Consider the following 23684-nt stretch of genomic DNA (forward strand, 5'->3'; position numbering starts at 1 on the left):
TCCTGAAAGGAACAGCAATTTTAGTGAATACTGAACCGTAAAGCACAAATCAGAGCAGTTCTCAGCTAGTGACAAAAAATATGTGCATATTTGAATGATGACCACTGATTATTAAGGCATGACAACAAAAGTTGAGCACTCGTACATGTGACTGCTCTGCATGGATGGACATCGATGAGAAAGAATTGATAAAGAAGAGAAACTGCAGGACGTATAATCTATGGTTATGTAATTACTGAAAGATAATAACTCAAATAAGAGGCATTGCCATCCTAAAGGAGAGTCGCAAGAAAAAATGATCAAGGTATTTTTCACAATGAGAGGAAGTGATGTTTTGATTCGGCATGGATGGAGGTGACAAAATAAGTTATAACTGAAGCATGTTAGGAGGACTCACAAATGGTGGTAAAAGTGAAAGTTAATGGATTGATAGGAAGACATAAAAATACGAAGAGGAAATTTAATAGAGAGCAAATCATACATGGGCTGAGAAACATTAGAAACAGTTGTAAAGTTTGAAAAAGATGAAAACGGCCAAAGTGTTTGGTGCCATCCACCATGTATGAGTGGATAGCAGGGTTGCAGGGGCATGCATAGCCAGACCCCTGGGATACAACTTGGGTACTAGGACACATATCCCACACACAGTACATAGGGTATGGACACACAAGGTGGATATGCCACATCAACGTGCCCAATAAAGGATTAAAAATAAGCAAAATAACAGTCAAAAACCCTAAAACAAAAGGCACGCACTGAAAACTACAAAGGAAAAACGAAGCAGTATACAAAGAAAACCGAGCAGCAAATACTGCCATTCTTCAAAGAAAAATGTAGAAATTTTGAGGAAAACAATGTGGAAGAGCACGATGATGCACGTGCAGAGAAACACATAGTTCTTCAATTTTCATTCTTCAAGAAAAATGCAATAAAATATTTAGTCTTTACACAGTATCAAGGAATCCTTAAAACGCAAATGTTTCTTCATTAAAATCACAGTATAAAATTGTGTAGAACAAAGGAAAATGTAAATGTTTTTGGCCTGTGATTAGAACCCTTTGCATATGTTAAAAATTTATATAAAGTTAAAAATTTATATAAAACAGTTTAATGTACTATTTATAAAACTGTTTCGATAACACTAACATGTATAGAAAACAGTAAAGTGTCTACACATATTTTATATTTTGAAAAATATAATAAAACGGTTTTATTGAAATTATACAACAGTTCTACTACTATTATACAGTTTCATTAAAAAAATCAAAAACATGTCAGGTATATAAAAAATTAATTTTATTAATTTTATAAACTAATAAGTCATCAATTGTATACTTTAAAAATGTAAATTTATATGCAATAATAAATTAATTTTACTATTTACATAATGCATTTATATTTTCACTATTTATATTACATTAAATAATGAAATATGCTCTCTAATGATTTTCCTCTTTGACACTAACAATCTAATATTTTGAATTTATTTATTTTTCCATGTAGAATGTCATGTGGAGCAAGGCAGAGGTTGTATCCACTGTGGAAGTACGTCGATCATGTCCCAGAACCGAAGAGCTCAAGTGGAATTGCCACAATCAAATATAAGCTTTGATCATTGGCATGAAGAGGTACTTACACAAGGGTGAAGACTCATTTCCTTCACCAAAGTGGGCTAGGTGTTGATCCTTGTACAAATGAGACGGAATGATATGCTGATGGGAAATTGCTAAGCAGCATTCTCATGCTTCAACAACAGGATCAAATACTGCAACTCAAAGTCAGAAAAGAAAGTCACAAGTGGATGTCTCTTTGTATAGATGTGGCAACAAAACATGCTCTCAAGAAACCACACATCGACAACTCATATGCCATTGGAAGATTGTTTGGAGTGCGAAATCAAGATGTAGTTCATACAGCAATTGCACGATTCCTTTATGCAAATAGAATAGCAATTAATGTTGTTCTCTCCCCTTTCTACACTGAGATAGTCCATGCTATCAATAATGCACCAGCAGGGTATAAACCGCGAAGGATATAAAAAGTTTCACACTACTATAAGCAATAAAGATAACACAAATTAGATGAACCAAATGCACCAATAAAAAGAGTGTGGCTACATAAGGTTGCAATATTGTGATGGATGGGTGGACAAATCCTAGAAACTGTACTGCTTAATATCATTATAAAAAGTAGCAAAGGGCCTTATTTTTTAAGGGAATGGACTATTCAGGGAAAGAGAAGAATGCAAAATTACATAGCTTTGTGAGGGCATTGGCGAGGTGGAGGCATTACATGTAGTGCAAGTTGTTATTAATGTTGCCCATGTTTGTAGAAGGGCAGGCATGTTGGAGCCAAAAAGGTACAAGCATATATTTTGGAAACCATGTTGATAAAATAATGCACTCAAAGACATTGGCAAGTTCCAACGGATTACAGGTCTCATACAGAATGAATAATGCACTTGGAGATCGTGCCAAGTTCCAACGGATTATAGATCTAATAAAGAAGAGGAGGAAAATATATTGGTAAATTTGTCAAGATGGAACTATTGAAACCTGCTACTATAAGTTTTGCATCTTATTTTATTCTTCTCAAGTGTCTTGGTGAAGTCAAAGGACCTTTGTGTTCCACAGATGTTAGTGATGCATGGGCTTCTTGGGGACAATCTACATCAGATATTGCATTTGAGGTGAGAGGTATGGTTCCTGAATAGCATTTTTGGGCGGATATATAATTCGTTTTGGACTTTATTAAGCCCATATATGAGCTGATCAAATTTGCAGATACGAATAAAGCATGCTTGGGAGAAGTCTATGAAGCAACAGATTTCACATGTGCAAGAGTCAAGACAATAACTAATGCAAAAGATCCTTCTCTATATCCTCTGATAAAGGAAACGTTACATGAAAGATGTAATAAGCTTAACATGCCTCTTCACTGTGTTGTCTATGCTCTTAGTCCTAAATCATATGATATACGGGTGACTAGTAAGAGGGCTCCAAATCAAGATAGAGAGGTTAAAAAAGGATTTTCGACTGCAATAAAAATCATTTATAGCCAAGGTGAGGATGCTTCAATTTTGAGGAGTCAATGGATTAAGTTTTCACACGGGCAAGGTGATTTTTATTCTGTGGAAACTGTATATGATATAAAAGTACAGAAGAAGCCTATGGAATGATGGTGGAACCATGGAGATGAAGACTCTAAATTACAATCAGTTGCAATAAGATTAAACTCAAGTAGCTAGCTCTTCATCTTGTGGGAGAAATTGGGGTACTTACGGGTTCATTCATGCACTATAAAGGAACCGATTATGGTCAAAGAAAGTAGAGAATCTAATGTAAATTGCATGGGGGCTTTACTTAGTGAACCTAAATCATAGCACTAATGTCAGTGGCATACTGAAGAACACCCCCCCCCCCCCACACCCCGACCGCATTTTCAAAAAATATTGCCCCAAACTCCTTTTTTGTCATCGTCATCCAATACCCACCCAAAACTCCCAGTACCCCTTTACCCATATACACCCCAACCCCTCCCCCGTATTTAGGCAATATGTTGCCCCCCTTTATACCTATATTAAACTTCCCAATATGAACGCACGTGATATTGTATTGCCACTTCAGTGAAGACCTCGTGGTAAATTCATAGTTCGCTTTGTTTCTCTCTCATGTAGATCCTCAATACAATGAGGGCCCTCCAAAAAAATGAGATCAAATTTCACCTAGTGGAGAAGTTGCAGCCATTGTGGATGAAATGGTTAAAGCATATGACCTTAGAGCCCGTTTGGTAGCTGGAATTAGAATGGAATCGGCATTCGAAATTCTAAAAAAATTCTAATCCATTGTTTGGGTCCACACAATCGGAATTGGAATTGGAAAAAAGTAGAATCCGGTATCCCCATTTGAGCCCTAAAACAAGGATTCCAAATTCCTCAGAATACTTGTTATTTGGAATTCCGGTTTTAATTCCCATTTGAAATCCCATTTTTTGAAAATGAGGATTTCAACTAAAGTAAAATTTAATTGGGTTTGACATCCGGATGCCCATTTGAGGTTACCTTTTTTTGCACAAATTTTTGAAATTTGATTTTTTAAATGGGGGGAAAATTTTCCGCTATTACTTGCTCATATGTTTGGCTTAAATAAAATAATTAGTACCTTATATATCTAAATTCTTTCGTCCTTTTTTCAAACTTTTCCTTGAATTTTTATTTTGCAATGAATATTGACATTTTTGGCATGTGCGAAGTTGAAAGCATCATGAATAGGTCCTTGAAAAAATTATAGACAAATCATCTTTCTCACTATAACTTTTATACTCATTTTTTTAACCATATATTCTAATTTTGTACCAAAACGGGCTAGGAATAAAAAATTCCAATTATCAAATATTTTTAAGTTTGAACCAAACAGCCCCAAAACAAATTCCAGAAACCGTAATCTGTATTTCAAGTTCCAGAATCCCAAATTAAGGGTTTGAGATTCCCATTCCTAAATCATATTCCAGCAACCAAACAGGCCCTTATTGCTTTATCCCCTATTACTCTACCAACAGAAGAACCTGAGGCTGAGGGTGATGACTATTTGGAAAGCATCATAGCTAAGCACCTTGATATGAAAAATCAAGGCATAGAAGACTAGCTGATAGATTAAGGCGTCTAATTTTTTTTTAGGTTTTTCCCTTCAGTATCAATTTGATGTTTATCAAGCTTATTTCAATATGTAATCAGTTTATAACTTTGATACAATGATAATATGATTGTATGACATTTTGATTTGTATACATAAGCTTTAAAATTAACATTTAACAGTAAACTTGACCACTGTTCTTGATTTGAAAACTCAATGTCATTATATTTTCAAATTTTCTATAGATGTAAAAATATTAAATAATATTAAAAAAAATTGGCATCTCCAACAACCCTCACTCCTATTTTGTAAAAAATAATCATACAAGTACCTATCTCCAAAGTACCCAAGTACACCTATATCCACGCAACCTTGATGGATAGTTTGAATTAGAAGAGAAAGTGCTAAGACTCAAAATACTGGAAAAATAAACAGGAGCATAAGACAATCCAGATACAAAAACAAGACTACCCCCTCCTTGCACTATGTCAAACATTCACAATGCTAGTTCCTTGTCTTGTAAGTATAACAATAAAACATTTTGATAAAGAGTTAATGATACAGCATTACACTCAATATGTAAGTGGAAAATAATTTATAAACAAGATGTTGGGAGCCATTGATATGTTACTATTCTGTCTATAAAGCTCTATCTGACGTTCACTTTGATTAAATAATAACTGCTGTTTGGTTTGATTGATACTGAATAATGATGTGTCCATAGTTATTGAGCTAAATGTCTAATCAATATTGCTTCATTAAAGTCATCAGTATACCTTTGTACCTAAATAAAATCAACAAATCAAAAAAAAAAGTGAGTTATAAGGAGATGAATATGGGTGCCATTCAATTTGGAAACATCCATATGCAAACAAAGTGAATGTAGATTCCAAGGCAAACAATTTATTAAGTAGAGAAGGGCAAGGAAGCGTGAGGTTAGAAGGTTGGTTTAATTTAGGTTTGAATTAATTCTTTTTACTTCTTTTTTCAGTTTCAGTGTGTTACAATCCACTTCTGAATGATGAATATGTTTTGAAAATCAAGCTACTCTTCCAAACTTTCGAAAAATGTCTGCAATTTACAAAGTACGATGTTATACCATAGTTGCTTCCAAACCAAGGAAACCAACCCACAGCTTATTATGAGACAAAACACCTTTTGAGTATGATATTATTTCTATTTGAACAAAATAAACCAAAGCTTGATCTTCACAAGACATACCGCATAAGCATATAAAGAACCATCATTATTAAATGTGCTGCATGGAATTGGCTGATTGCTCCTTGCCATTGCCTACAAAGAATTGTACATGTTAATCAGGAATACGTACATAATAGTATTACAATGTGTATTGGATGAAATAAATTGGCCTATACATATATACTCCAAATAAAAATTTCAAATGTCAGAAATATTTTTAATGAACTGAAACAATAATTTAATAATCTTCTTGAATGAGGTTCACCTACTGACTTTATCAACTGAAATCAATTTCAGGGAAAATTCTTCACTTGAACAATAATAAGCTACAGTTACTAAGTAACAGGGATTGGAATTAGTATGCAGGATGGGAACTTGGACACTAAATTTTCTAAAGCATGAGCGACTGACTTTTCAAAAAATTAGTTAGTTCCAACATTTATAATGAAAAAATCAAACAATTGAAACAATTAATGAAAATATAACAATACATGCACGATACATACTGATTTTTAAGAAAACTACATAAATAGCCAAGTGACATCCAGAAACAAGCTGATCTATGACACCGCAAATGAAATCAAATCATGAACTTATAAAGCCTTCTTAAGGTTCCTTGAGAAGAAACATTATTGTATAGCATTACAGATCGTATAGATGAAAAGGTCCAAAACAGTTATCAATCCCCACATATAATTCTACATAAGAACATTCCTTTTATCCATATAATCAATTACAGTTAAATATTATTAAAACATTTTACAGAATCTCATGACGAGAGTATTCATTGTGTATAATTTCTTTACTTACAAAAGAAATTAAAATCCAAATTGTATAGCTTATCAGCACATGCTAGTAACATGTAGTGCCCTTTTTCTCCTATTTCAATAACTTTTGTTTTTTTACATAGATCTCTTAAATCCTTTGAAATGTATTTTCTTCTTACTAGTACCATGTTCATCTTTGATTAGAAAATTTTCTTGTGCATGGATATGTTGGCAATTTGGCTAAGTAGTTGACTTGTAGTTGTCATTTATGGCAACATATATTCTTGTATAAAGTGAGCATGATGTGAAGATGAAAGTACAGCAGTTATACTTAGAAAATTGTCTAAGTATCAGTTAGTTTATTTGGCAGAGCACATACAGTTTTGGTATGCACAGTCGACAGAGGCATTATTGGCACATGCGCACTCAGGTACAAACAGAACAGAGTGTCAAGATGACATGTTCAAGTGTGCAAGTCAGTACGGTCAGTACAGAAGATATATAACAGTTTTACCAGTTGCGGCAGTATACAGACAAAACACAGCATGACAAGAAATGGTTAACTGGGAGTTAAGGAATTATTTTGTTACTTGACTAATTAGGGACCACATCCGAGATGTTAACCCTAAGAGGGCAAGAGTTAATTTTGTATTTTGTTTAGTATGCAAAGGAATGAAGCCCAACTGGACAGTATTTTAAGAATTGCAAAGATATAAACAAAAGTTTGTAAATGTGCAATTAAGGGTGTATTGTGTGTGCTATGGGCGAACTATATGATATGTGAATTCTAATGAATGATCAGAGGATTGTGGATTTGTGATGAGCAGTGAAGGAAAGATCAGATATTGAAGATATCAGCACTATAAAGAGGTTTCGTAATTACCTCTTGTATTGAAGAACTTTATTGTATAGTTACATGTTTGGGTAGTGAGCTCAGCTTGTACAACATTTTGCATATGTATATGTACCAACTCCTAACAAGGTTGAGACTTCCAAAGCCTAGGTCCTCTAACAAGGACCGAGCCACTATTCGAATGTAATAGACTCCGAACAGGGTCAATGTATTTCACCAGATACTTTTGATTAGTGGATCATTTTGCAGGTATGATCCCCGCCGGGGTTTTCCTTGGCCAAGGTTTCCCTAGTTAACAAAATATGGTGTAATGAGTTCTCTTAAAATATGGTTATGTTTACTGTTCAGCATTGTTAGTTTACTTTCATATGCAAGTTATAAGGTAATAAAGAATATTCAATTTTGGGCAAAAATTATATCAGGAACATCAACAGGAACCCAAATTTCAAAAGGAACACTAACAGAAATGTTAGAAGGAATGACAGCAATAATAAAAGTCGAAAAGACGAGTTGAGAGAGCATTAGAAGAATTCAAAGAGGTATTTGTTAAAGTCAAAGATCTATCCAATTCACATGTAGCATTAGAAGAACAATCATTTGATGCACTTGAAGGAACACTGAAGTCAGCAATTATATGTGATTTATCTTATTTGAATTAAGCATCTTTTATAACTGAAATAAGCACCAGAAAGACAGAAAAGGTAGTAGATGGCAAATTAAGACTTGCGTAGTTAGTATGAGGTATTTCATTATGAGTTGAAGCTATGGTTAAGAGCCCACATGATTTGGAGATCATATGCAAAGTGCGTGAAAGAAATCAAGTCTACTAGTAATCAAAAACAACTTTTTACGAATTGCGTACTTGCACAATTAATGCAAAGATCAATTTGGTGAGATTTAAAGGGTGCGAACGAGATCTTGTGTACCATTTGAGCATGTGAAGAGTTCAAAAGCAGTAAAGAACAAAGTGAAAGCGAATTCAAGGCAAATTATACTGTGAAGTTTAAAGAACCCTAGCTACGTGCAGAATTGAGCTATTTTACATTTTTCGCAAGAATTGAGCTATAAACTGAGTTCAGAATTTGGTTATTAAAATGGACAAGTCCTTAATTCACAATGAGGAGGAAGAAAAAAGACCTAAGATGAAAATCAACCCAATGAAACCATTAGAGGATGACCCTAGCATCATGTTTTCTAAAGCCTAGGAAAGAGTCATTCACTTAGAAGATGTGAGTAGCTAAATAAGAAGCAAGTTTGAAACAGTAGGACAAGAACATCTTTCTGAGGAATTCAGTCTAATTTACAAACAGGATATGAGTTTTAAACAAGTGTTTGACCATCTGAAGGACAATGACCTAGTGAAATTTTTGTTTTATTATGATTTTGGTAATAAAGAATGGACTAAGGTTATACTCAGCAAAATCCATGATGGGAAGTTTTGGTTAGGAGACAATGTAGTAGAAATTTCAACTAACCTAATTCATGAAGTGATTGGTCTTTGTAGTGAGGGCAATATACCTATTAATGAGTAGAATGTTAAGAAGACAATTTTGGATAATGCAAAATCAGTTTATACTGGAAGAGGAATAGTTATAAGTAAGATCAAACAAGATGATGTAAGGTTCTTAAGTAGAATCATTGCAACTAAGATTTGTTCTGGTTCCAGAGATTATGACATGGCAGCTAGATTCAAACAAGCAGCCTATAAAGTGTGTATTGACAGAAAGAAGGTCAATTTAAGTGAAATCCTAAGAACATAGTTAATTGAGAATCTTGAAAGGATTAAGAAAGTTAAGAACAGTCAATTTAGATTCCAATCATTGACCACACATGTTTTTCCATTTGATTAAGAGATTTTCTTTTATGTCAGTAGCTGAATTGCTTAACAATGATAAGTGCACTATGGAGAAAATAACAGAGATGCATAATAGATATGCTATTGATAAAATCAATAGCAGTGCAGATCTTATTGTAGACTTTCAAGAATGAGATCAGAGAAAGATTCAGAATACCACCCCCTATGGTAGAAAAATTCAGAGATGATTTTTGTTTCATGGTGGATACTGATTTCTCATACATTGAGGCAGTAGAACCTAGAATGCTATATATTGAGCCACTTGGCTATGAGATCTCATAAGAAGAAATTGAAGGATATGCAAAGATAATCCTTAAATAAGACAAGGATGAAGAATTTGATAGGCTTGGAACCTATGATGAGCTGATGCAATCAGCAAGCCAAGCAAAAATAGAAAAGTCTGCTAAGAAGAAAGTTGATTCAGTAATGAAGAAATCAATGCAGGAGGCAAGCATGACGGAAGAAGAGATGAGTGCAGTGAAGCAAACCATTACAAGCATAAGGTAGATAGGTCAGCAAGGAATGATTTATGTGCCACCCTTGGCATCAATAGGAGCATCAGAAGGTGTTACCCTAGCAGTTCCATCTGCAGCCACACCTATAGCACCCTATGCAGCTGTATCTGAGGATCAGCCACCTACCACACCTTCCATTCCACTATCTAAGCCATCTAAAAAGAAGAAGTGGAAGTAGTTGAGGTCAAGAGAAAATCAGTCAGATTGGCTGAGGTTAAACAAGTCTCCTAATTCCCCAAGGAAGGAAAGAATGAAGGCTATGGCGGCAAGATCTGGGAAGAGACACAAGGAGATAATGACAAATGTACCCAATAAGAAGATGAGAGGACAAGACAAGCCTAGAAAACCAGCAGAAAAGCAACCTAAAGTTGCAAGTGCGGGAAGAAAGGTGTGGAAGCCTAAAATTGAGAAGCTGAATTGCGAAATCATTGACGAAGGTAACTTTGTGCAATTGAACAAGTTTTACCATCTTTATACTAGAATTGACAGATTACAACTCCCAGACCATGCTAAGCTCCCAAACCATGCCAAGTTCCAAAGACCATGCCAAGCTCTAGAACTTGAAGCAAAAATCTCTCCAAACATGCAGGATTGCAAGCAAGCCCAAGATGCTCCTACATCAGATTGTGATAATATAAATGATTTTTTTTAACGAAGCGATGCCATATATATATAGAAGAAGCTATAGTCAAAGAAGCAAAGAATGGGAATTCAATGGTTAAAATTGTATACAAGCAGTGCCATGAAAGAGTTTTTCAAACCTCAAACGACATCTCACAGATTGAACAAAGCAAGTGTGCCATTTCAGCGATAACTATACAATGACGGTAATGATGTAAGAGAAATTATACGCATTGAACAGAATCATCATGTGTCTGTAATACTAAAAGAGGTGATCATATCTAAGGAAATCGGCTAATGTAAACAGCTATTAATATAGTGGTTATTATCACGGATGAAGTATCATTCAAAGTTGAACAGAAAACGCCATGTCACACAACATCAACCCTATTTGAAGTATGTTGTCAAGTTGGTTTTGGCAATATATTGTTCCGGCAGTTGTGTTTGTACAGGCTGTGACACTATGGAAATAGATTTCACGTCACATAAGCGCATACCACACATCTGCAGCAATATTAATCAGATAGCAATATATTATTCCAGGTCAGAAAGAATACAAAAGATATATGCATCAAAAAATACGGAGAAGCTAATCTTTGTGCAATCAATTAAAATAATTATCAAGCAGCTCAAAGACCACGAATTGAATACCCACTGAGTCATAGTGAATAAAATGTCATGTCCCCATTTTGGAGGCAATTTGATTTAATTAATTTAATTAATTAGGTTGTCCAAAATAATGAATATTTTATGAAGATGACTAATTAATTATTTTAATTAAATAAATAAGTGATATTAAGCTAATTATTTATAAAGTTATCAAATAAATAAATATTAAAAGGTAACTTTATATTTAATTAATTTAATAAAGTGACTTGAATTATAAAATATTTTATAAAGTCACTTAATAGATAAAATAAAATAATGTTCTAGAAGTTTCTGGAGAAAGTGGAGAAAAAAGAATAAATAGGCACCCCGGGCTTCATTCTAATCATCCAGTTGTTTATTTCTCTCTTGACATCAAATTGTGATTCAGTCACATAGTCTATTGTGGAGCCAAGTGGTTTCACATAGTCAGTTGATCTTTGGGAACGAAAACTCCCTTGGATTAGCATAACTGAGGAAGTGAAATATCTTCTGAAGGGTTGCACATTTGGAGGTGATACTTCAGTCACTTCAGCTAGGGCATCATTGGGCCTAATGCTATTTTCAGCATTTCAGCATTTCAAGAGGCAATTTTAGCAAGGCCGAAATTATTGGAGGTCATTTCTAGCAGGTCCGCAGGCTGAAAAAACAGTCCGAAAAAAATAAGCCAAAAAAGCAAAACCGAAATAAAAGCAGCTCCGAAAAAAGCAAACCGAAAAAGCAGTTCGAAAAAGCAAAACGAAAAAGAAAATCCGGAAAAAGCGAGTGGAAAAAGCAAATCGGAAAAAAAAAGCAAGCAGAAAGGGCAACATTGAAGGAAAATATTATAGCCATCCACAATCAGGTTCTTCACTTCTCATTTGGCATATTTTCTGAGAAATGTAGGTTTTCAGCTGAGTACAAAATATAGCTTCAGCACTTCATTATTTCAACTTGTACTTGTCTTTGTTTGCCATTTGGCATTATTGGTATCAAAGGAAGGCTAGGATTTTGCAATTGAAAGAGTGTTGTAATTTTTAGATTATCTATATTGCAACTCTAGAGTTGATGATCAGCTTATTAGTTTGCATTCCAATTGTTTGACAAAATGTCAATTGGCTGTAAGTTCTCTTTTTGGCATAAATAATGTTATAATTCTAAATACTAAATGTTTATATTAATGCCACTTGAGTGTAAGTGCATTAATGCCATCTTAGGTTGCATCCAAAGTATTTGTCTTAATTACTAGTTGCTGTAGCTACATATTGCAAGTAGTTTAAGTCACATATTTGTATTGAATATTGTCAAAATTAATTGCACATTCATGTTAGGTCATTGTTTAGACAATCTGGAGTCTTTTTGTAAGCATTCTCTTTGCTGCAAATCGAAACAAGAGTCATTGCAACAATTTGAAAAGTTATATCAGTCATATGGCCCCTTGTATGCAAAGTGTTTGACAAAAATTTTCGAGCCTTCAATCAGCATTTTAAGGTCGGAATTGAGCATGACCATTACAGTGGTATCAAAGTTTGCTTGCAAAGTGTTTGACGAAATGTCAAACAACTGAAGTATAAAGATTTTTGGTGTTTGAAGGAGTTATAACCTGTTGGGGTTATTTCAGTGGTATTAGAGCTATTGACCTGCCATCCTGTTGGGTAGATTGGACATTGAATCAGTTAGTTAATCATGTTTACTTCAAGTACCCAGAAGCAGTGGGACAAGGATATGAAGAAGCTTAAACAAAATTTGAAAAGGTTGGATGAAAGTCAGAAAAGGATGAATGAATTGATGGTTTCCATGTTTAAGAGGACTACATCACAGAACAAAGACAAAGAGGAACAAGAGGTCTCTACAAGTGAGGTATCTAGAAACCTCTACAAGGAGTTTGTAGCAATTGGTGACCAGCATATAGCCGAATCTAGGGAGGACAAAAATCAGACTAGCTTGGAGGAAGATGTTGGGCACACAATACTTCAGAAGGTAGTGGGAATGGATATGACGCAGATTGATAGTAACGGTCAACTTGATACTCAAGTTGAGACAATTGTATACAGGTCGTCAGAGGGTGATGTCACAGGTACTCGAGATGGTTTAGTTCCAACAGGCAGTGACTACAATGTAGTGGGTTCAGATGATGATTATGAGGATGTTGTTGTGCATGATGGTGAGATACTTGGTAGAGATGAGCAGACATTGAGCATTCATGACTTTGTTGTGAGAGAGTACCAAGCACAGATAGATGCTTCGTCACATGAGGTGGAGGCTGCTAGTACTTCACATGATTTTTCCAGCGAAGATAGTATTGTGACTTCATTATCTCATCATGACAGGATGCAGGGTATGATAGAGGATCACATCCAGATGATTCAATTACAAGGTAGACATAAGGGAGTTCAGGGAAAGTCTTCTTGTGTTGACTTACAGGTGATTAGGGAAGGAATGGGAACGATGAAGTTGAGTTATTTACATCTTCTATCAGATCGTGACCATCTTCTTAGCCTTGTCGGAGACTATTCAGATGCCTTGAGGAGGAAGGAGGAGGAAGTTGACAGGCTTTCTCGCGAGCTTGAGGACACTCGAGCTTCTTTGGTGAATACTCCATTGGCATTACAGGACTGGGAGAGACATGCGAATAAGCATGGCATGGAGTTGAGTTTAGTTTCATCTTGCACCCCTAATACTCAGCTTTCTGCAGCAGGCGGATCATATGTGGTTGTTGATAGTGTTGTGAGTTCATCTTGCATTCACATCCAAGATACAGGGACAATATCAGACAGGTATGTGGAGTTAGTTGGTACTAGTCATATTACTCAAGTGAGGAGTTTGCTTGAGTTACCAGCTGATTCTAGTTTACGGATATGGACTCGAGATTGTTATATTGGTGTTTGGGATTCAGTTGACTGGATATCATTATCACTTTTTGGTAGCAGTGATTGTTTGGATGCTATCATGGATTTGATTAGCAGATTGCACGGTGTTGTCTTTCCTTGTGCCAGCAACTTGTCTGATGTTGGTATTAGTTTTTATTCACCAGTGTTGGGCATTGTTCATATATCCAGTCGACCATTATTGCTGGAATGTGTTGATGATCTTTCATATTTGGCAGTGTGTACAAATGAGTCTCAGGATCATATTGGCATTGATGACATCCAGGAGGATGCAGTGGGCAATTTTGAAGACTTAGTTTCCTTGGCAGTTTCTTTTGGTACAGAGGAGTTGGACAGTAGTGCTACAGACTTTGATACTCCGTATGTTGATATGTTGATTCGCAGGACATGGATGGTAATACTCTAGAGACCAGTAACTTCGAGGATACTCCTTTAGACAATGCGTCAGAGGAGGTTTGTAGGAGACAATCTAGCCAGTGCCATCATGTGTCTAGTTAGTTGAGAGTTAGTGAGCAAGACATTGCTATCGCTTGCCAGCATTTTGATGCTGCTCATCAGTTGTTAGCAGTTTATGGATGGGGTTCTCCTACTAGTGATGAGCAGGGAGGCAGTTATCTTTCCTTGACAGAGATCCACTCTTTATGTGAGGCTATTCGGATTCTGAGACAGAATTATATGCAGTTGGTAGCCGACAGAGATTATCTTATGGAGTGGGGGAGTACAACATACGAAGGATGGAGCCCTTGTGAGAACACTATAAAAGAAATGGAAGAGCTTCTTTTAGGCATGCTTGGAAATATCAAAGAAATTAGGAAATTTTCTGGAGATTATGTCTCAATAGTTTGAAAGACGAAATCCCTTCAAGCTGGAAATCTTGACGCCATTGAAAGATATGGTCTTGAGATTCAACATAGTAGCAATCCGAAAAAGCAGATACGAATAAGCAGTCTGAAAAAGTGGAACCGAAAAAGCAGGCTGAAAAAGTGGGTACGAAAAAAGCAATCCGAAAAAGCAGAACCGAAAAAGCAGGCCGAAAAAACAGTCCAAAAAAGCGGAACCGAAAAAGCAGTCTGAAAAAGCAAAACCGAAAAAGCAGTTCGAAAAAAGCAAAGCAGAAGGAGCAGCATTGAAGGAAAAATTATTACAGCCATCTACAACCAGGTTCTTTTGCTAGTATTGCTTTTAGGGGTGTTATAAGTTTTCATCTGTAAGTGTGCATTATACCAGCATTATCATTTTGTAATCCATGTAAATGCCAAAGTCTTGGCCATATTTCATGAGCATTGTATTTTTCATTGCAATTAAGAAGATAATAGTTGCTGGTGTCATTTAAGCAATTTAATATCATTATTTATCAGCTAGTTAGTTTGCATACCAACTGTTTGTAAAAATGCCAGTTGGCTATAGGTGTTCATTTCTTATGCTTAGATCATATATATGCACTGAATATTGTCAAAATTAGTAGCACACTCATGTTAGGTCATTGTGTAGTCCATTGTAGTCTTCTAGCACAAGATTCTCATTGATCCTAATTGAAGAAAAAGTCATTTGAAGCTAGCTGAAATACTATATCAGTCATACGTCCCTTGCATGTGAATTGTTTGATGAAATTCCTTGAGCTTTTATCAGCATTTTTTTGAGGGCAGATTTGAGGAGGGTTATTACAGTCGTATCAGAGCTTGCTTGCAAAGTGTTTGACGAAATGTCAAACCACTGAAGCATAAAAATTTTTGGCGTTTGAAGAAGTTATAACCTATAGGGGTTATTACAGTGACTTCTGAGATTCTTGAGAATACATAGTTGGCTTTCGAGGAGTCACAATTTCATTTGGCTAAGGTGACCGTGGAGTTAGAGCGACTGCAGTCTTTACCAGATTCTGTATAGTCACAAGCTGTGGTGTCTGGTGATACGAGGATGTCTATGGTCGAGATTGTCAGAGACAGTGGAGATGGGGATGCATCCATCCTTGATACTAACATTGGCATATCGGGCTCAGTTGAGTTGGGTGCTACAACAGATTGTTGTGGTATGCCTGATATGGTGGTGGCCTCTAGTACTGATGGCACGGAGACTAGAGATGTTGTATCAAAGATCATGTGTGATGTTGGTGAGCCGGCAGTTGGCATGGTTCCTGCTAGTAATACTACTCCCTTGGCGATGTCTTCGGAGGTAGTAGCCAATTCCAGCTTGGTTAGTGATCGATTGCAGTTAGTTTCATTTGAATTGCAGTCTGAGCCATTGGCTAAGATTGGCGCATTCTATCGGCATTACACTGTGAGGTATGCTCATCAATTTACCTTTGATGACCATGTTGATGAGATGATGATATGGAGATGTACTTTGTTTCCTAGTGATTGTCATCAGTTATGGGACGGTTTGACACCTCGAAATGAGAGTTGTGATGGGCATGACATGGCAATAGGTTCTGCAGTTGATAGCTTGATAATACATGACTTAGAGCAGGAGTTTGGGAGTGATGCTTCAACGGTTGTTGTTATTGATTCTACTCCTTTGGCTATGACATCTCCTGACTTAGCTGGTGATCAGTCACAGTGGGTTGTATCACTTGTTCATGGTGAGCTATTGATTGAGGTCGGTTCTTTTTATCAGCATTATACTGCAAGGTATGTACATCAATTAGCCTTTGATCCTTGTGTTGAGGAGTTGATGGCAGGCAGATTTGGTTTGGGTTCCATTTCTTGCTATTTATCTTGTGATGTCTTTTCGCCATCAGCAGTACATGGAAGTTATGGTTATGAAACAGTGGTCGTTGATCTGCAGAGTTGTGTTGACTGCAGGAGTTGTACAGTGTGTGGATTCTCCATACTTGGTACAGTTTCATTCGGGAGCTTTCACCATTGTTGTAGAGTTGGATTGTACATTCTGTATAGGCCAGTGGGATGCGTTGATGGTATTTACTGTATTGGCAATTTGATTTGTCCACTTTACTTGGGTTCTGATGTTCTAGGAGTTTGTGTCTTGTGGGTTTCTGACTGTGGCAGTTGTGATTTTGGAGTTTGGTTGAGCTGTAATTGTCAGTTTGATTATGGATTCCTCTTGCTTTTATTGCAGAGGATATTGCAAGAGCCTATGTTAATTGACAGTAGTATAGTTCATGACTACATTTGGGATCTAGGCAGACTGATTGGTTTATTGTTCAGCCATTGCTTGGGGACAAGCAATTTCAGGAAGGGTGGACTGTCATGTCCCCATTTTGGAGGCAATTTGATTTAATTAATTAGGTTGTCCAAAATAATGAATATTTTATGAAGATGACTAATTAATTATTTTAATTAAATAAATAAGTGATATTAAGTTAATTATTTATAAAGTTATCAAATAAATAAATATTAAAAGGTAACTTTATATTTAATTAATTTAATAAAGTGACTTGAATTATAAAATATTTTATAAAGTCACTTAATAGATAAAATAAAATAATGTTCTAAAAGTTTCTGGAGAAAGTGGAGAAAAAAGAATAAATAGGCACCCCGGGCTTCATTCTAATCATCCCGTTGTTTATTTCTCTCTTGACATCAAATTGTGATTCAGTCGCATAGTCTATTGTGGAGCCAAGTGGTTTCACACAGTCAGTTGATCTTTGGGAATGAAAACTCCCTTGAATTAGCATAACTGAGGAAGTGAAATATCTTCTGAAGGGTTGCACATTTGGAGGTGATACTTCAGTCACTTCAGCTAGGGCATCATTGGGCCTAAGACCATTTTCAGCATTTCAGCATTTCAGGAGGCAATTTTAGCAGGGCCGAAATTATTGGAGGTCATTTCTAGCAGGTCCATAGGTTGAAAAAACAGTCCGAAAAAAACAGGCCGAAAAAGCAAAACCGAAATAAAAGCAGCTCCGAAAAAAGCAATCCGAAAAAGCAGTTCGAAAAAACAAAACGAAAAAGCAAATCCGGAAAAAGCGAGTGGAAAAAGCAGATCGGAAAAAAAAAAGCAAGCAGAAGGGGCAGCATTGAAAGAAAATATTACAGCCATCCACAATCAAGTTCTTCACTTCTCATTTGGCATATTTTCTGAAAAATGTAGGTTTTCAGCTGAGTACAAAATATAACTTCAGCACTTCATTATTTCACCTTGTACTTGTCTTTGTTTGCCATTTGGCATTATTGGTATCAAAGGAAGGCTAGGATTTTGCAATTGAAAGAGCGTTGTAATTTTTAGATTATCTATATTGCAACCCTAGAGTTGATGATCAGCTTATTAGTTTGCATTCCAATTGTTTGACAAAATGTCAATTGACTGTAAGTTCTCTTTTTGGCATAAATAATGTTATAATTCTGAATACTAAGTGTTTATATTAATGTCAGTTGGTTGTAAGTGCATTAATGCCATCTTAGGTTGCATCCAAAGTATTTGTCTTAATTACTAGTTTCTGTAGCTGCATATTGCAAGTAGTTTAAGTCACATATTTGTATTAAATATTGTCAAAATTAGTTGCACATTCATGTTAGGTCATTGTTTAGACAATCTAGAGTCTTTTTGTAAGCATTCTCTTTGATGCAAATCGAAACAAGTCATTGCAGCAATTTGAAAAGTTACATCAGTCATATGGCCCCTTGTATGCAAAGTGTTTGACAAAAAATTTTGAGCCTTCAATCAGCATTTTAAGGTCGGAATTGAGCAGGACCATTACAGTGGTATCAGAGTTTGCTTGCAAAGTGTTTGACGAAATGTCAAACAACTAAAGTATAAAGATTTTTGGTGTTTGAAGGAGTTATAACCTGTTGGGGTTATTTCATAAAATGCAAGCGTAAAAGACAAAACTTGGGGCCCAATAAGTAAAGAAAGCCAATATTCAGTATTTTTATTGAACAAGGGAACAAGTCAGCAACAATACTTGCCACATCAATCAGAAAAGGATACTTGCCATGTCAAACAACATGAATAATATAGAAAGGTGCAATTAAAATAAAATAATTAAATGAAGAGTTATCATATTACAAGAAGGTGCCAATTATAATTATCGTTATTAATTATAAATTGAAAGGTTGAGTCACGTCAATTCAATTTGAAAGGGTGTTACTCTTTATGCAAAGAGATATATAAATTCAAATAAGAAAGAAAGAAAATAAGAACGAATATGTAAGAAGTATGAGAAAATAAAAAGGAAGAGTGTGAATAATCAGAAAAATAAAGAAGAGAAAAGATAGTAAAGCAATGATTGAAGATTTAAAAAGGTAAAGAAAATCGATGTGTGAAATGAAGTAAAAGATAGAAAAAGAACCATCAATGGTGTTATAAAAAAGGTGAAGTAAGAGTAAAGAAGTGGATTTGGAATAAAAATATATAATTAGATTTTTACCTAATAGAAAGTAAAGTTCTATATATATAACTTGATTAAAGGCTGATTTCAAGGGAGAAAAGTGTCTATATTCATTTAGTGATAAGAAGAGAAGAAGTTGTGCAATAAAAGTATCCATCATTAGTTGAGTAAGCAATGGTGCAAAGGTGGAGAGATAGTTTGTGTTGACAAAAACAGAATGGGGGTTGTGCTTCCAGTAGGCTGGAGCCTGCGAAGTGTGGGAGTTGAAGCTTCCAGTGAGTCAGTGCTCATAACAAAGGGTTGGAGCCTCTAGTAGGTTGTAGCCTACAAAACATTGTAAAAGAACAATTTATATAAGAAAGCATCATTTGCTGCAGTTTTCTCCCGCATTGGGTTTCCACGTAAATCATTGTGTTATGGTGTTCATGTGCATAATTGTTTAATTAAGCATTTGAAGTTATAGTTTCACTAAAAGTTTTAAATTGGCAAAATTGTTATTATACTAATTCACCCCCTTTACAGTATAATCGCGTGCTCTTCCAGAACATCATTACCAAAGTGTTTGATATATAGATAACTATCAGAACGGCAACATTGAGCAACCAAGTACTGAATAATCTTGATGGACCATGCTCGAGGGGCTTCTTTAAGTCCATAGAGTGCTTTCTGGAGTTCACATACTTGGTGGTCTTTGTCAATGACCTTAAAACTAGGAGGTTGCATCATGTAGACTCCTTCCAACTCAATGTTCAGAAATGCACTCTTAACATCCATCTGATGAACTTTCCACCCAAACTTAGTTGCAATAGAGACAAGAGCATGAGTCATACTCATGTAGGCAGAAGGAGAAAAAGTCTCCTCATAGTCAATGCCCTCCCGTTGTTTGAACCCTTGAGCAACTAATCCAGCTTTGTATTTATCGAATGTACCATTTGCGTGATACTCAACCTTTTACACTCATTTATAGTTAATGGGCTTATTCCCTGGAGGAATATCAGAGAGAACCCAGGTGTTGTACTCCATGAAACTCTAGTATTTCACATCCATAGCCTCTTTTGAATCTCTTTTGCCTCTTTAAATGTTTGGGGCTCATTAATACTATGAAGGATGGCCATGATAGAAAAGTTAATTATATTTTGTTGCGTACCCTTATTTTTAGAGGGACTACCCTAAATGAGCTCATCAAGACAAAGAGCAATATCAGTCTTAGTCCAACATTTAGGCCAAAGAGTAGATGTGCCAACATTAGATGGAGGAGGAATAACTAGAGGTGGAAGAGGATTTACAGGCGGAAGATTAGCATCATCCTGAGGAAAGTCTGCTAGTGCATCATCAAATACAAAATCTACATCATCCCACCCATCAAGTGAACCCAATTGAAGATGGACACCCAAATCAAAATCTTTGAAAGGTTAATCCTTAGTATTCTACTCAAACAAGGAAAGTTGGAATGGTCCTCATTCTTCATCAAAGACCATATCGTGACTCAAGATAAGACAATCAATGTCTCCATCAATCAATTGGTAAGCCGTATGGTTGTCATTGTATCCTGCAAACGTAAGCTTCTGACTCTTTGAAACCAATTTGGAGCAATGAGCATCAAGAATCCATATATATGCTAAAGAGCCAAAACTTTTGGATGGTTGAGCCTACGTTTACGACCAGTCCAGGCTTCATCGAGAGTCTTCCCCTTAACAGCATGTGTGGGAGACCGATTAAGGAGATAGACCGCAGTAAACACTACTTCCGACCAATATTTCTTAGGAACATTTTTGTGTTCCATCATGCTTGGCCATTACTGTAATGGTGCGGTTGCAATGTTCTATATCATTGTTTTGGTAAGGGGTGTATTGTGTGGTTAACTAACATTCGATACCATGTGTATCACAGAAAGTGGAGAAAGCAATAGAACTAAACTCCCCCCCATTATAAGACCTAAGAAATATAATTCAACCAAACCATTTCTCTATTAAGGCCTTAAATTTCTGAAGTATAGTAAAAATATATATTTTTTGTCTACGAAAGCACACCCACATTTTACAATTGAAATCATCAACAAAAAGTAAAAAATACCTATACCCTGTAACAGGAGTAGTCTTTTGACCACATACATCAATGTGGACCAATTGTAGTATCTTAGAGGGTCGCCATGAGTCACCATTGCTGAACAGTATCTTGTGCTTCTTTCCAACCTACGCTCCATAGACTCACTAATTTTGAATTTGAATTTCAGGTAGGCCAAGTACTAAATCTTCCCTAAAATGCTAAGCAAAATAGTGAATGCTCAAGAAACCATATGTTTGTTACCAAAGACTGCTAATAGAAGAGGATTTCATTGCGAAGGCATGCTCAAGAGAGTCACTAGCATCCACAAGTTTGTATAGACCATGATCCTCAATGCCAACAACTATAGTAGTGTGCCGCATGATCAACAATCGAACACTTGTGTGTACTAAATACCACATCAAGTTGAGGAGAATGTTGCATGATTTGACTCACTAAGAGTGGGTTTAGTCCCATGCCAAAAAATAGTATACAATGAGGAAACTGAGATTCCTCCCACCAAACTTTATCTGAATGTTGCCCTTGTCAACAACGTTATTATCTTCACCTCCTACAAATATAACTAAATCAATAACAGGAGGATTTTGTAAACCGATCAAGCCTATAATTGAAATGATGAGAAGAGCCAGAATCTATATACCAAGAAAAAGATTTTACATGGTCCTCAAGTCTTTTAGCCATGAAGGCATAAAAGGAAGACTCAATCTTCTCCATGTGCTCAGCAACTTGGCTTTAGGTTGAGACCATCCTTGGTTCCATTGTTCAAAAGCCAACTGATTGTGACAATCCTTGAGTAAATGGTCATATTTGTAACAGTCATTACATTGAACCTTCTTCTCTAAACCATCCTATGACTATTGTAGTGTCCCCTTTTTGGCAGGTTTACATAGTTGATGGAGTTAGCGCATCATAGCAACCCTCGTGAGCTGACAGGGTGTTTTGGGGGTCTCAGTTATGAACTTACTATTTTTAGTAAGTCAATTATCGGCAGTGCAATGGGTGGCTTCAGTAGTTGGTCGTTAACTACAGTTAATAAAGTAATAATTGCATGACCTCTTATTTATTTATTAATCATTGAGTTGCATTATTATAATAATGTTTATATTATTATAATAATGACATTAAGTGATATTTCTAAAAAGTGTGTTAGAAAATTTCTAGTGTTGAGTTCTTTTGAGAAACTTCCACAATTTTTTAAGTGGAGTCTTTTAGGAAACTTAGGCCAACGAAGGATTATAAATGAGAGCTCATTTCATTGGGAATAGTATGCTTGAATAAATATTTGTTTTTGTGCATTTGTGGCTTTTTCTTGAATTCTGAACTGTGAGCCCTTGCTGAAGTATAAGGGTCTCATCTAAGAAGTTCTTGGCAATTGTGCTGAAGTATACAATGGGCCAACATTCTCCTACTGTATCTTTTGTAGCTAAGGAGAATAATTTTGGATATTATATTTCTTATTGTAATCAGTTGCTGAAGTATAGCAGATGTGCAAATTCTCCTATTATTTACATTGTAGCTTGGAGATTGGGTTTGATCCTTGTTTGGAATTGAGAAATGGAATCAAACTGTTTCATTACTGCTGTGACTGTCATCTATGAATTCTTAGATTATGGCACTTGAGAATGTTGGTTGACATCTGACTGCAACATCCGAGGTTGTTATAGTTTGCTGGCGGATTTCGAATTGAGCACAAATCATTGAAGAGCTGGACGGAAGACATATTGAAGACCTGTGTTTTTTTGCTAGCCGTGTGAGGGGTCAGCTATCATTCACATGAATCAATCCAAGCATAGCATCCAATAAAAGATAGCCTTACAGCTGGATTGGTGTGGCGTGATTTGTTCAGAACATTGATTGATTGCATTTTGCCATCAGAAGTTTGACATTAACATGGGGCAAGGAGAAGCTGATCAGCTGCACGCAATTCTCTTCCTTTCTAGACGTCCTCCTTCCATCATCGAATTGCTAAGGAGATATCTTCCTGACCATACCATCAACGTCCAACTCCATTGGAAAATGTGGTGTTCCCAGGATACACATGGGGTCAAGGGGAGACGTATATACCCTTCTTGGGATAGAATTCTGCCAATTTGAGGACTGTCCATTGTGTTTAGGATTGGAGAACACTACCAAATCAGGTTCCTGCTTGTTCTTTAATCATTTCAGAATTACTTGTAATTTGATGGATGTAATAAATTGAATATTCATAATTCAATTTGCTGCACTTTACATTGTCATTTTGTGATTTAATCTATGTGCTAAGAATGCCAAGACACTTATTCTGAAAAGAAAAAAAAAAGCAAGAAACACTAAATTCGAAAAACATTCTTCATTTCATCCTGCCAACAAAAGGAAGGTTAGAAGGGGGTTTTACAACTGTCT

General features: G+C 35.9%; 1 protein-coding gene across 1 annotated transcript in view; it reads right to left on the reverse strand.

Annotated features, from left to right (window-relative positions):
- LOC149531973 (protein RAE1-like) overlaps window positions 1-23684 on the reverse strand; it is a 260333-nt gene that overhangs the window by 86175 nt on the left and 150474 nt on the right. Inside the window, exon 10 of the mRNA XM_089807957.1 lies at window positions 5853-5924. Coding sequence (XP_089664083.1) covers window positions 5853-5924 — 72 coding nt within the window. The remainder of the gene's footprint in view (window positions 1-5852; window positions 5925-23684) is intronic.

The sequence above is a fragment of the Cupressus sempervirens genome, chromosome 11, assembly GCF_028749045.1.
Source record: "Cupressus sempervirens isolate cs-2001-9-10 chromosome 11, ASM2874904v1, whole genome shotgun sequence".
NCBI lineage: Eukaryota > Viridiplantae > Streptophyta > Pinopsida > Cupressales > Cupressaceae > Cupressus > Cupressus sempervirens.